Below are 12,317 nucleotides of genomic sequence, written 5' to 3'. Positions count from 1 at the left end.
TCTCTTACTGTAATCATTTATTGTACACCTTACAGAAGTTCAGTAGCATAGTGAGAAATACATTTAGAATGAAGTGAACTTCTCATTATATGCATTTCATAAGTTCACATGAATTCACAAGACTGGGAAAGATTACTCTTTGAAAAGCTATTTCAAATATCGTGTTCATAAATTTGGCTCGGAATTAACAATAAAATAAAATTCAAGAAACTACTCAAACAAAATATCCCTAATCATATTTTCCTAGGATCTTTTTCACCATTGTTTCTATATTTGTGAATATTGCAATTATCTTTCATATTAGAAGAATTTCTCTCTCTTTTTTTTGATAGCTTGGAATAGTAATTTTAGATTACTTAATTGCTTTGACTTTTTAAATGGTAGGAATGCTTTTGGAAAGACCAGAACTCTATGTGTAATCATCTAAATGGTCTTTTTTCCAGAAATGGAACAGGAGTGGCTCATGATATCATTCAGTTTTATACATGTTAAGCATTCTCCTGCTAACAATGTATTTCTTTAAATTATACCTTTACTTTAGAAGTGTTTCTTAATGTATGTATAATAGCCAGCACAAATCGCATGCTTATAGTGGGAAACATTACAGCCATAGAAGAAAGAATATGAACCAGAAGGCCAAGAGGCTGCTTTCAGATCCTGACTCTTCCACCAACTGTTGAAATATGAAAGGGTTAGTTCTTATTTCTGGGCATCGGTTTCCTTCCGGATTATATAAGAAGGATGAACTAATCAAGCTCTAAAACCTGTTCTAGCTGAACACCAGAAGATCTGTAATTTAATGATTTTATTTTCACTGCCTCTTTAGGGAGCATAACAAAAAGACATTTTATGTGGTTGATTAAACCTAATGAGTTTTATAACCAGGAAGTGCAGGTTTCACATTTTATCATCATAAAGTCAGTATGCATCTTGTAGTAAACATCTGCTGGGAGCCATTAGCCAAGTAGGTATGACAATTTCCTTGCCAGCGTACCCCATGTTGCTGACATTTTGCAGTGACATTGACCTTGCTCAAGGACCTAGGCGGATTAGGGTGTTCCCGGTTTAAGATAATTGGGTTTAGGGCGTTCCAGGTTTAAGATTATTCCTCCTGGGAATAGGGCGTATCCTGCTGCCTGAGTTCCCCTTGAGTTCTCACGGGATTTAGACAGTATTCTTTGGGAGATAGAAGCCCAGTGGAGGTGGATTTGGGCAGAGAACGTGGATTTCCCCAGAACGTGATTGTAGACGGCTGGTGTGAGTTTGGGAATAAAGAGTTGCTGTTTGAATCTACAAGCTGTGTGGTGGCTCGTGATTGTGTGCCCAGCCAGACTGCGGCATTTGTGCCCAGCCAGACTGCGGCAAACATCATCTTACTATTCTAATCTATAATGCTTTTTTCTTAATTACTTAAAATAATGGTTTACCTTAATATCAATAGTGACATCTGAGATTTGAAAAAATATGGTAAAAGGAGAATCTATAGAATTCAGTACATATTATCTGAGGTGTTTTAAGTGACAGAAGGAGCATAAAAAAACAGAGCAGGGATTTGAATTTGAATAATATAAAACACATCATTTAGGGGCTAGGGTTGTGGCTTAGCAGTAGAGTGCTTGCCTTGCACGGGCTTGGGAGGCCCTGGGTTCGATCCTCAGCACCACATAAAAATAAGTAAATAAAATAAAGATATTGTGCCCACCTACAATTAAACAAAATAAAAATATTTTTTAAAAAACCCACATCATCTAGCCAGTGTGTGACATGGGTAGAAAGGGAACTCAGATGAGAGGCAGTATCCAAAATGCTTGAATACCAGTCAAAGGAGAACAGAGTGGTTCCACAAATATTATAGCATCACTTAAACTTATAAGCACACGTTTGATATGTACTTCCTAAATAAACTTCTGTCCATGCCTTTAAAAAATAACTTATTTTTAATCTGGAGGAAAAGAAGCCTAGGGGACAGGAGTATTCCTTTAGAGTTAATATAAACAGAACATTTTAAAGCCCTTTAATGCATTGTTTTCTGTTCATTTTTTTTGTTTGTTTCTTGGGGCTTAATTCCTTTCTCAGAAGGCTCAAGACAAGTTATTTTTCTGGTGTCTCCCAGGGCAAAGCAGGGTGTCCTGGTGGCCCGCGAGGACACTGTGGGGCTCCAGATGAGGGCAGCATGCTCACGCAGACACCACCTTGCCTGGGACCACAAGCAGCAACAGTCAGAAAATGGCCTCTTCCTTGAAAAAAAAAACAATTTTTTTAAAATTACTGATTTGAAACCTCTTACTTTAAGCCTCTCCCTATTAATTAAAATCCTAAAATTTTTATTATTCATAGAAAAATCTATTTTGACTCTGTTGATTTCTACTTTGTACCAATTTTTTTTCTCTTCTTTAGAAAATCAACTGGGATGACTTAGCTGCCAAAAAAGTGCCCGCACCATTTAAGCCAGTCATCCGAGATGAATTAGATGTGAGTAACTTTGCCGAAGAGTTCACAGAAATGGACCCAACCTATTCCCCGGCAGCCCTGCCCCAGAGCTCCGAGCGGCTGTTCCAGGTAATCTCACGGTGCGCACCTGTACGCTGGCCCTGGGTGCTTTGGAGGAAAAGACCTGTTTCCCCATATTAAAGTACTTTTGTTGACATCTAAAAATCAGGGCTCCCTAATCTAGTCAGAATTATTAAGAACAGAGATATTTCACATTACTAACTGAATATTATGGTTTGCTCAAGAGCAGATATTGCTTATGTGTTTGTTTTTTATATAAGTAAAGGTTATTTTTTTTACCTGAGATTTTTGTTCAGACTTTTTTATAAAAATCATAATACCTTATCTATCCCTCTATTTGTATAAAATAGTCTTTGGTTCACAGTGTTGTTTGATTCTTCATTTTCAGTGAATGATCTGAACTACTTTCCAACTCTTAGAAAAGACTTTGTGTTTAGAAAATGTTCTGAATCAGACTTAGGATAAAATTCTTGGCCTGTTAATTGGCGCCATAGCTTCCTCCTCTGACTTCTGTTCATGCTTGTGGACATCCAGAATGTGTCCTGCTCATTCCCTGTCACTGTCCACCAGTTGACCGAGCCCTTAGTAGACATTTGTTGATGAACTAGTCAGTGTTACAGCAATTAACCTGAACAGAGCAGGTTAATTGCCCATCATTACATCACTTCTAACTCATCCCATCATTCTGACATTGGATTTGGTCTCTTCCAAAATTCAATTTTAAACTTAGTTATTCTGAGTAAACAGGAGTCAAATAATTGCTGAATTAGAAACCAATTTTAAGGAATCTTGTTATTTTTCTAGTTTGAAACACCGTAGTACTGGTACTATTGTTTAATGCCTTGATGTATCTTTCTTGAGAAGTTAGTTGCGTTAGCAAACTTTTATCAGCAAATGCAAAAAAATTACAGATCTGAGTCAGATTTGGGGGTGGGATAGTGAGGAAGTCTTTTTCTACCTTTTTCGAATTGGCTTAATTCTACCAGAAGATGGCATTGTCTCCTTCTGAAAAGCATTTTCCTAGTGAATTGAAAAAACCCTGCATTTAGGATTGCAATAAAATTAGATTCATCTCAATATTTGAGTATTTTTAAAGGAAAACATAGTGAGCTATTCTCCACTAACCTGCAAATTGTAAGTCCTTCTCCTTGACCTCCCCTTCCCTTTTCTAGGGCTATTCCTTTGTCGCTCCTTCTATCCTGTTCAAGCGCAATGCAGCTGTCATAGATCCTCTTCAGTTTCACCTGGGAGTCGAGCGTCCTGGCGTGGCGAATGTCGCCAGAAGTGCCATGGTGAAGGTGCGTGTGGCTGCTCCAGGGTGCTTGCTTCTGTGACTGCTCAGATGTCAACATTGTTCAGTGTTCTCAAGTGCAGTCATTGTAATAGATTTTCTAATCAACTGAGGACAATTGAGAAAATGAATGAATCAATAGAAAGCAGTATTTGCCCTAGAAAATTATGGATATTAAGTAAATGCTATAGATAAAAGTAGAAACAAACTAAAGTAAAATGAATTTTAGATTATAAAAGTGTTCCATTCAGATCTATGAATGTTAATAATTTTATATGGCTCTATGGTTTTACTTTTCCCTTGTGTATGTTTAACCTTTTCTTAAGTTAAATGATGTTGGTTTCTCATCAGGACTCTCCATTCTATCAACACTATGACCTAGATCTGAAGGACAAACCATTGGGAGAAGGAAGTTTTTCCATTTGTAGAAAGTGCGTGCACAAAAAAAGTAACCAAGCATTTGCAGTCAAAATAATCAGCAAAAGGTATGACTGTTTCTAGCTGTCTTTCATGTGTGTTGATCCTCATCAGGGGATTCTGAAAATTAAGAGGTTTTTATAGAAAAGGAATCAATTAACTTTCTATACCCACAGTCTTAACTATGTGGCTCATTGGTTGACCCATTATACTTATAGTTCTCATAGATATTTTCTGATAAATAATTCATTTTAAACATGAATCATTATCTGATATGCTTTTGAGATTCATATAGGGAAACTTTTCTATGACAGTGATACATTTAATCAGTCGTGCTTAATGATCTCAGCAGCTATTGCTATTTCTATTAGTTGTATGTTTAAAGTACTTTTCTCTGAAATTGTATGGTACTGGTAGTTTCAACAGCCAGCTAGTTGTTTCAGTCACTGATTATTACCCTCAGGACTGTCTATTCTTATTACTAAATTGTTAGGCAAGTAGGGCATCTATTTATTTGTATGACTAGCTCTTTTCTGACTCAAAGAGCATAATTTTCTCCAGAAAAATGTCATACTTTTCTGGTGGGAGGTATGATTCATTACTTTCATGGAAACTTTATTAAATCTCATTCTTGGACATGTGTATTCTGAGTGCACTGTAAATAAAAACAAAAATTGGGGCTGGAGCAATACTGACATAAAAACTTTCTTGAAGAATTATATAGATGCTAACTATTTCATCTTGCAGAATGGAAGCCAACACTCAGAAAGAAATAACCGCTCTGAAGCTCTGTGAAGGACACCCCAATATTGTGAAGCTGCATGAGGTTTTTCATGATCAGGTATTTATGTGGCTTTTTCTTCCTCTGTGTCCTCGTTTATATACAGTGCTCCATTTCTCACCAGTTTTATTGGTGTGGAACATCACCTGGGCACTAGGAAGGGCAGAGAAACCACCCCACACACGCTCTTACTCACCCCAAAGCACTTCATCCTGCTGTGTTGCTTTCCTCACTCTGCCAGCACCACCTGTGCTGGGGAAGGAGGACAGGGCAGCAGCTCAGGGCACTGTCGCAGGCACACCATCATGCACACTTCTCAGTACTCAGGAGTTTTGAGCCTTCAGCCCTCTTGTCACTTCTATAGCACAGCATAGAGTCTTGAGCACACGTTCTGCAAGCTAAAGGGCACACGAGCAGAAGGGCAGAGCTGCTCCCCTCAGCTCGCTGCTCCAGGGGGCAAATTCTGCTTGCCCCAGCCTAGATCATGCTGCCCTCTTTTTCACTCCCAGTCTTGCTGTCCAACAGGAAGCTGGGAAATGGGACCACTGAATTGGGTTCATGTCACCTCTCAGCCTTCCCACTGCCAATTCACGACTGGAAATTGCCCCATTTCAGTATTCTTTCCCCCTGATACCAGGTGAAATGACACAGTCCTGCTCAGGACAACATGGAGGCACAGCAGCTGAAATCAGTTGCAAACGTGGTTTGCCCTAATTTTACAAATGAAGGAACTGAGGTTCTAAGGTCATGAGACTTGTGCCAAAATCCTACGACAGGTCGGCGAAAATCCAGAAGGCAGAACCTGATCACCAGTTCTGGGCTCTCCTTGATGTGATTCTGTGACATCATGACTAGAATAGCGGGAACCCAGGTTTCTACCACAGGAACCTGGGAAAGAATGATACCTCCCAGTGAGCTCGGGCAGCAGCAGCTGTATTATCAAACTGTAATAATTGCTGCCATTTATAATTACATACTTCATGTGGTCCAGGTACCACACGAGGTGTTCTACGTGTGTCATCTGAGTCAGTCGTCACCATACTCCATGAGGTGAGCACACAGAGACTCCCAGTTCACTAACAGGCCTCATAGTCTGTAAGCGGCAAGGCTGGGTCTGAGGCCAGCAAGCAGTTATTCCTCTCTGCTGCCGGAGGGAAGGCAGAAACAGGCTGTTGTTTACATTAGGCAATGAGCACCCAAAGGTGGCATTATCCTCTACTCCTTTTTGGTACTCATAATCAGAAAAGGCAGCCCTTGGAAGCAAGGCCTCGAGGAACTGCTCTCCCTGCATCTCCACTGCCTCCCACATCATTGAGCTATACATTTCTAGTGAAGGTAGTGAGTCCCCTGTCCACTAGAGCTGTTCAAGAAGAGACTATGAGTCAGGCATGAGGGCACACCGTAATCTCAGCCACTGAGGATACTGAGTAGGAGGTCATAAGTTCAAGGTCACCTGAGCAGGTTAGTGAGACCCTGTCTCAAAATAAAATTTATAAAAGGGCTGGGAATGCAGCTTAGGGCTAGAGTGCCTGGGCAAGGGCATAGCCTTGGGTTTAGTCCCCAGTACCACAAAGAGGAGAGCCTACAGACTGGACAACCTGCTGATGTAGATATGTCAATGAACAGATATATGGATGACCTAGAAATCTCCCTCTGTGGTTTTGCTTCTGTGCCCAAACTATATCCCAGTCATTTGCTGTCTGACTTCAGACTGATGTTGGATCTCAGGAATATCCCTAATTATTTATGTCAGAAGTTGATTATTTGCTGTTTTTATATTCAAGAATTATTAGAATATAAATCATTTCATAATCCTGTATGTACTAGCATAAATACATTCTAATGTGTAGTTGTAGAACTATACCTTGGATTTCCCCATGATGATGACATGAGTGCCTAGACCACCCCCATACCCAGATGGTCTTCTTTTTAATTGATGGGTGGCAGTGAGGTTGGGTCTTCAACCTTTGACTGTGACAGTACAGTTCATTTTATGATCTGTGCTTTACATACTCTAAGTTTTCTATTATGCTCAGGATAATATAACTTTTTATGGAGCAATTTTTATGAGTTTCTAATTCCAGCAGCATTAATTGAGTGATATTAGTGCTATTATGCAAACCACCTGAATCTTAATTTTGACCTTTTTTTTTCTAAACCATTTGTGTTCATTTGAGAGCTGATATAAGTCCTTCCTCTCTTCTTATTGAAATATATGCAGAGCATAGTAAATGTATAACTTATAAAGTAGTGAATTAAGATGTTGCTATGGGGATCAAAAGCAATTACTTTAAAAAACATACACAATGGGGATGGATACTTGTAATACAAGTATAACTAGGAACCTTGAAACTAATCTTTTGTGTCCTAACATTATCAAACAATACCTTTTTTAAGAGGTAGATTTGTCATTACATGGGCGTGCCAGGCTTCATGTGCACAGTTGCCCACACCTCGTTGATAATCTTCTAGATTATTTTTAACAGATCACTTCAGATTACTGTCATTACTTGGGTTGGAATGGAATTCAAATGAAAGAATTAGTCAAGGAGAGGATATATGAAGATTTCCCTGCAATACTTGAAATTTTCCATTACCAAAATAAAATTCTAAAAAAGCCACATTACCCCTCAGCTCTTTTCCTTAAAATTCAAAGATTGCTTGCTGGTGATTGTTTAAATAAGGGATTCTTTATACTTACTGATAATGGATAATAATCAATAAATGTTTTATACAATGATAGACTTCTCCTTTCCATTAAGTCACCCCACATTATTCTGTTTTCTTTTGTAGCTTCATACTTTTCTGGTGATGGAACTTCTGAATGGGGGAGAACTGTTTGAACGCATAAAGAAGAAGAAGCACTTTAGTGAGACGGAAGCCAGCTACATCATGCGGAAGCTTGTGTCGGCTGTCAGCCACATGCACGACGTCGGGGTGGTGCACCGGGATCTGAAGCCCGAGGTATAAAACAGTGTGATCTCTTTTACAATCCACCTGACATCACTATTAAAACCCCCCAAGTGGTTGTGGAATTTGGGGGATTTATTTGTTTCCCCAGAGGTGCTAAGTAGATACTTGAAAATATCACAGGGTGTGGGTGGCTCTTTTCTATGTCAGTCTAAAATAAATTTGTCCTTTTTGATGTTTTGGTTTTATGGGATTTTTTGGGTTGTTTGTTTCGTTTGAGGCCAGCTGATCATCTTGAGGTTATATTTGTAAGTGTGAGAACCTTTTATGGAAAAAATGCTTTTTGCAACAGTTGTAGGCTAAAAATAGCAGTGGAAAATTTTTGTAGCAGAAAATAATATCCCTTCATATATGTATTCCATTTTGGAGAGTTTTTTTAATGACGTATTTTGAAAACTTATTTCTCATGTTTGTAATCAAACTGATTAGTTCCTGAATAAGAATGTACATAATCTTATTCAACATACTTAAACATAAAGCATTATATTGGTTTAATAAGTTTTGCCATCTTTGTATGGGCTTTTTGTCCTCAGACTATAATATTTATAGAACTGTGTAGCAATGCACAAGAAGCAGCTTTTAATATATTTCTTCTTTTGAAAGGTTAATAAACAAGGTTCTTACTCAGAGTAATCCATTTTTAGTATATAAAACTCATTTTTGAAAATCAACAAAATAATAATGAAAATTGAAAAACAAAACCCAGTAATTTATAAAAAGATAACAGTGAATCATCCCTTGCCGTGTGCACAATTATACATATTGCTTCTCTAAAATAGAACTTTATTTTAGATCCCATGTGATTATAATGCATTTTTAAGTATATTTAAGATATTAGTGTATTTGATGTTTCTTTTTTGTTAACAAAAGAATATTTCTCTAAAGACACAGTTTTTGCTTTTTATTTAAGTATCTTTCATCATTAGAGAAAGAGGATATTTTAAAAATGGGAATCTGTATATTCAAATATCCAGTCATCCTTCTAGTTCTGTGGAGGACTGGTCAGTCCCAGAACTCCCAGGGACGCTCAAGTCCCTTGTAAGAATGTCCCTTGTGTATTATCTACATATAACCTACACACAGCCTCCCTGTACCTTAATTCCCCTCTAGAAGGTTTATAACACCAATGCAATGTAAGTACAATTTAAATAGTTATATGAAATTGTTTAGGGGATCATGACAAGAAAAGGCTGTCCATGCTCAGTACAGCTGCAGTTTTAAGTTTTTAATCCATGGATGATTGAGCCTGAAGTTATAAAACTCAGTAACCTGGAGGGATGACTGTAATTGATCATGCCTATAAAGTGTTTAACTTCTGTGTACTTCCTATTAGTTATCCCCATTACTAGTAATTAATCCGAAGTGCACGGTGTTTGATGAACTTGCCACTCTGCTCCCCTCTGCTTCCCTCCTCCTGGCTCCCTCTTTCCTTACACAACGCCCACAGAAAATATGGTGCTCTGTACATTGGAGATTAGCTGTCTATTTTTAAATGTGAAAGCACACCACTTAAATGTTTTCTTGATAGACAAGGAACAAGCATGTAGTTTTTTTAATGGAAAAGAAGATCTGTTCCATGACTGTATAGAATTCATTTTCACATGTTTTATTCTTTGATAACTGGCCATCTGTCATCTCATGAGTCTGAAATGAGGCAACTGTCCTCTGCAGCACAATTTAAAGTTGCCTTCCTACTTCCTTGATAAAAAGATACTTAATTTTCTTATTTGTGATAAGCCTTTTTTTTTCATTTGGAATGAAAAAAAATTGTCAGATTATTGAGGACATTCTATAACAGTTATAGTCTTAAACCATAACTAGATTTTTAAGAAATGAAAATGTACCTTTGAACTAACATCTTCACAATCATATAGCTTTCACTTGGACTCTTAAATGGCAAAATATATTATTTCCAAACCAAAAGTGTAATCCCTTTCCAATGTTTTTGGCATTTGAAGATCTGATTATATATCTTTTGGTCGATGGTGATGGAGCATCCGTTTCTGCCTAGGCAAAATCCTAAGTTCTGGGTGAGAGATAATCAGATAAATTTAGAAGCTGGCTGACATTCTTAGTAGGCTGCTTTGTGTTTTTCAAACTGGCCCCATCTTCTTAGATTAAAAAAAAGTTGTATCTATCACATAGTTTCAGGCAGAACTTGAAATGAGGCTGAAAGGGCATTGGCGGCTTCCTGATCATGCACACGCGCACACACACACACACACACACACACACACACACGCTCACCTGCACACACCCCACGCAGAGCTGTCTCAAAGCCTCTGTTTTGTGCTGTGGGGGAGGTGAGCAGAGTGCTCCATTTCTACAAGCTCAGGAATAGGAGGAATGGTTCAGAGTCACCAAATTAAAGTGAACACCACATGCCCTCATTTTCTCCACTTCTAAAACTAAAATGGAGGGGGTCCTTTGTCAGTCTTAATACGAAATAAACCTAAGTCGTTTCCAAAGGCTTGGCAAGCAGGCATAGTTCAGAGGGCCAGTGCACTCACTGCTCTGGGCAGCACATGCCTGGCACTACAAGGGGGCTCCAGTTTGGTTTACCGGGAGACTTCTCCAAGCAGACATTCACACACCCAGCTGTGGCTTCACTTGTCACAAACTAAAGGTCAAGCATTGTATGATAGAAAATTTAGGAGAACTTTTAATGGTTTTTTTTTTCCTCCCACTTGGCTCATTTTCAGCTTCTAAGTGAAAGGCTTAAAAGGTTTTTCTTCTTTGTATCAATGAAACTTTGTCGTGTCTTTTATTTCAGCTGGAATAGCATTAACAGAGTAAATGATATTCTAGCACTGGGAAGAACTGAACCAGTATAAAGGCGTAGCAGATTTTGTTAGGATATCTAAAGACAGGATAGTCCGATTCACTCACTTAGCCTGATGTGCTGATTTAAATGATTGCACATTAGAACAGCTAACGTTTATTAAGCATGTAGCAAGCACCAAAGTAGTAAAGTAACAATCTAGATGTCCTTGGTAAATTAATGATCAAAATAACCATGTTTTCTGAATATTTGAGGCATATCTGAACATTCAAATATGTTTAAATATTAACAGTTTTGGAGAAAATGTTTCTGAAGCATAATACCTACCTCTACCATGTTTTCTTTAATATACTATACTAGATATTATATAACTGTTTTATTTATGCCTTTATTCAGTGAAAAATATAGGCATACCTCAGAGATACTGCAGTTTGGGTTCCAGGCTACCCCAATAAAGTGAATATTGCAGTAAAGCATATCACAGGGTTTTTTTTTCCCCAGTGCATATTATTTTTATTCTACACTATATAAAGTGTACAATAGCACTGTGTCTGAAAAAACATGGTTCATACCTTGATTTTAAAATATTTTATTGCTAAAAGATTCTAACTACCTTCTAAGACTTCAGTGAATCCTAAAGTTTTGCTGGTGGAGGGTCTTCCCTGGATGCTGATAACTGCTGCTGATCAGGTTGGGCTCTCTGTGGCCGTTTCTTGAATAAGTCAACAATGAAGTTAGATGTCTTGATTAACTCTTCCTCTCATGAAATATTTCTTGGTAGTGTGGGATCTGCTTGGCAGCATTTTACCCACAATAGAACTAATTTTGAAATTGGAGTCAATCTTCTCAAACCTTTCCACTCTTTATCAACCAAGTTTATTTCTTATTCTAAACCCTTTGTTGTCATTTCAACAGTGTTCACAGTGTCTTTCCAGGAGTAAATTCCATCTCAAAAAAACCTTTTTCGCTCACCCATAGGAAGCAACTCCTTATGTGTCCAAGTTGTGTCGTGAGAGGGCAGTGGTTTAATCACATCTGCAGGCTCCACTTCCTATTCTGGTTCCTTGACATTTCCACCGCATCTTCAGTTACTTCCTCCACATAAAGTCTTGAGTCCCTCAGAGTACAAGTATTTGGAATCAACTTCTTCCAACTCCTGTTCTGTTCACATTTTGTCCTCCCCCCAGGAATCATGCATGCTCCTAGTGGAATCTGGAATGGTGAATCCTTTCCAGAAGGTTTTCAGTCTGCCTTGCCCAGGTCAATCATAAGAATCACACCTATGACAGCTGTAGCCTTATAAAATCTATTTCTTAAATAACAAGACTTGAAAGTCAAAATCTCCTCCTTGTCCCGACACAGAGTGAGCACACATTGTTGGGAAAACAGTGCCGGGAGACTCGCTCAACCCAGGGCTGCCACAGATCTTTAATTTGTTTAAAATGCCTTATCTGAGTTAGGCACAGAAGTGCACACCTGTAATCCCACCTACTCAGGAGGCTGAGGCAGGAGGATTGCAAGTGCCAGGCCAGCCTAGACACCTTGGTAAGATCCTGTCTCAAAAT

The 12,317-nt window shown here is 38.4% G+C and overlaps 1 protein-coding gene across 11 annotated transcripts in view; it reads left to right on the top strand.

The window, feature by feature from the left end:
• Rps6ka5 (ribosomal protein S6 kinase A5) overlaps window positions 1-12,317 on the top strand; it is a 123,970-nt gene that overhangs the window by 96,326 nt on the left and 15,327 nt on the right. For 10 of the 11 annotated variants that reach the window (XM_048799189.1, XM_015494765.2, XM_048799188.1 and 7 more), the window contains 5 exons: window positions 2,398-2,559; window positions 3,684-3,809; window positions 4,154-4,287; window positions 4,967-5,060; window positions 7,794-7,964. In XM_048799189.1, the coding sequence (XP_048655146.1) occupies window positions 2,398-2,559; window positions 3,684-3,809; window positions 4,154-4,287; window positions 4,967-5,060; window positions 7,794-7,964 (687 nt within the window). Of the gene's footprint in view, window positions 1-2,397; window positions 2,560-3,683; window positions 3,810-4,153; window positions 4,288-4,966; window positions 5,061-7,793; window positions 8,819-12,317 lie in introns of those variants that run through there. The other variant, XM_048799197.1, reaches the window with a different exon arrangement.

The sequence above is a fragment of the Marmota marmota genome, unplaced genomic scaffold (assembly GCF_001458135.2).
Source record: "Marmota marmota marmota unplaced genomic scaffold, marMar, whole genome shotgun sequence".
Taxonomy (NCBI): Eukaryota; Metazoa; Chordata; class Mammalia; order Rodentia; family Sciuridae; genus Marmota; species Marmota marmota.
The sequence above is the reverse complement of the archived record's forward strand: the minus strand, read 5'-3'. Positions and strand labels throughout refer to the sequence as shown.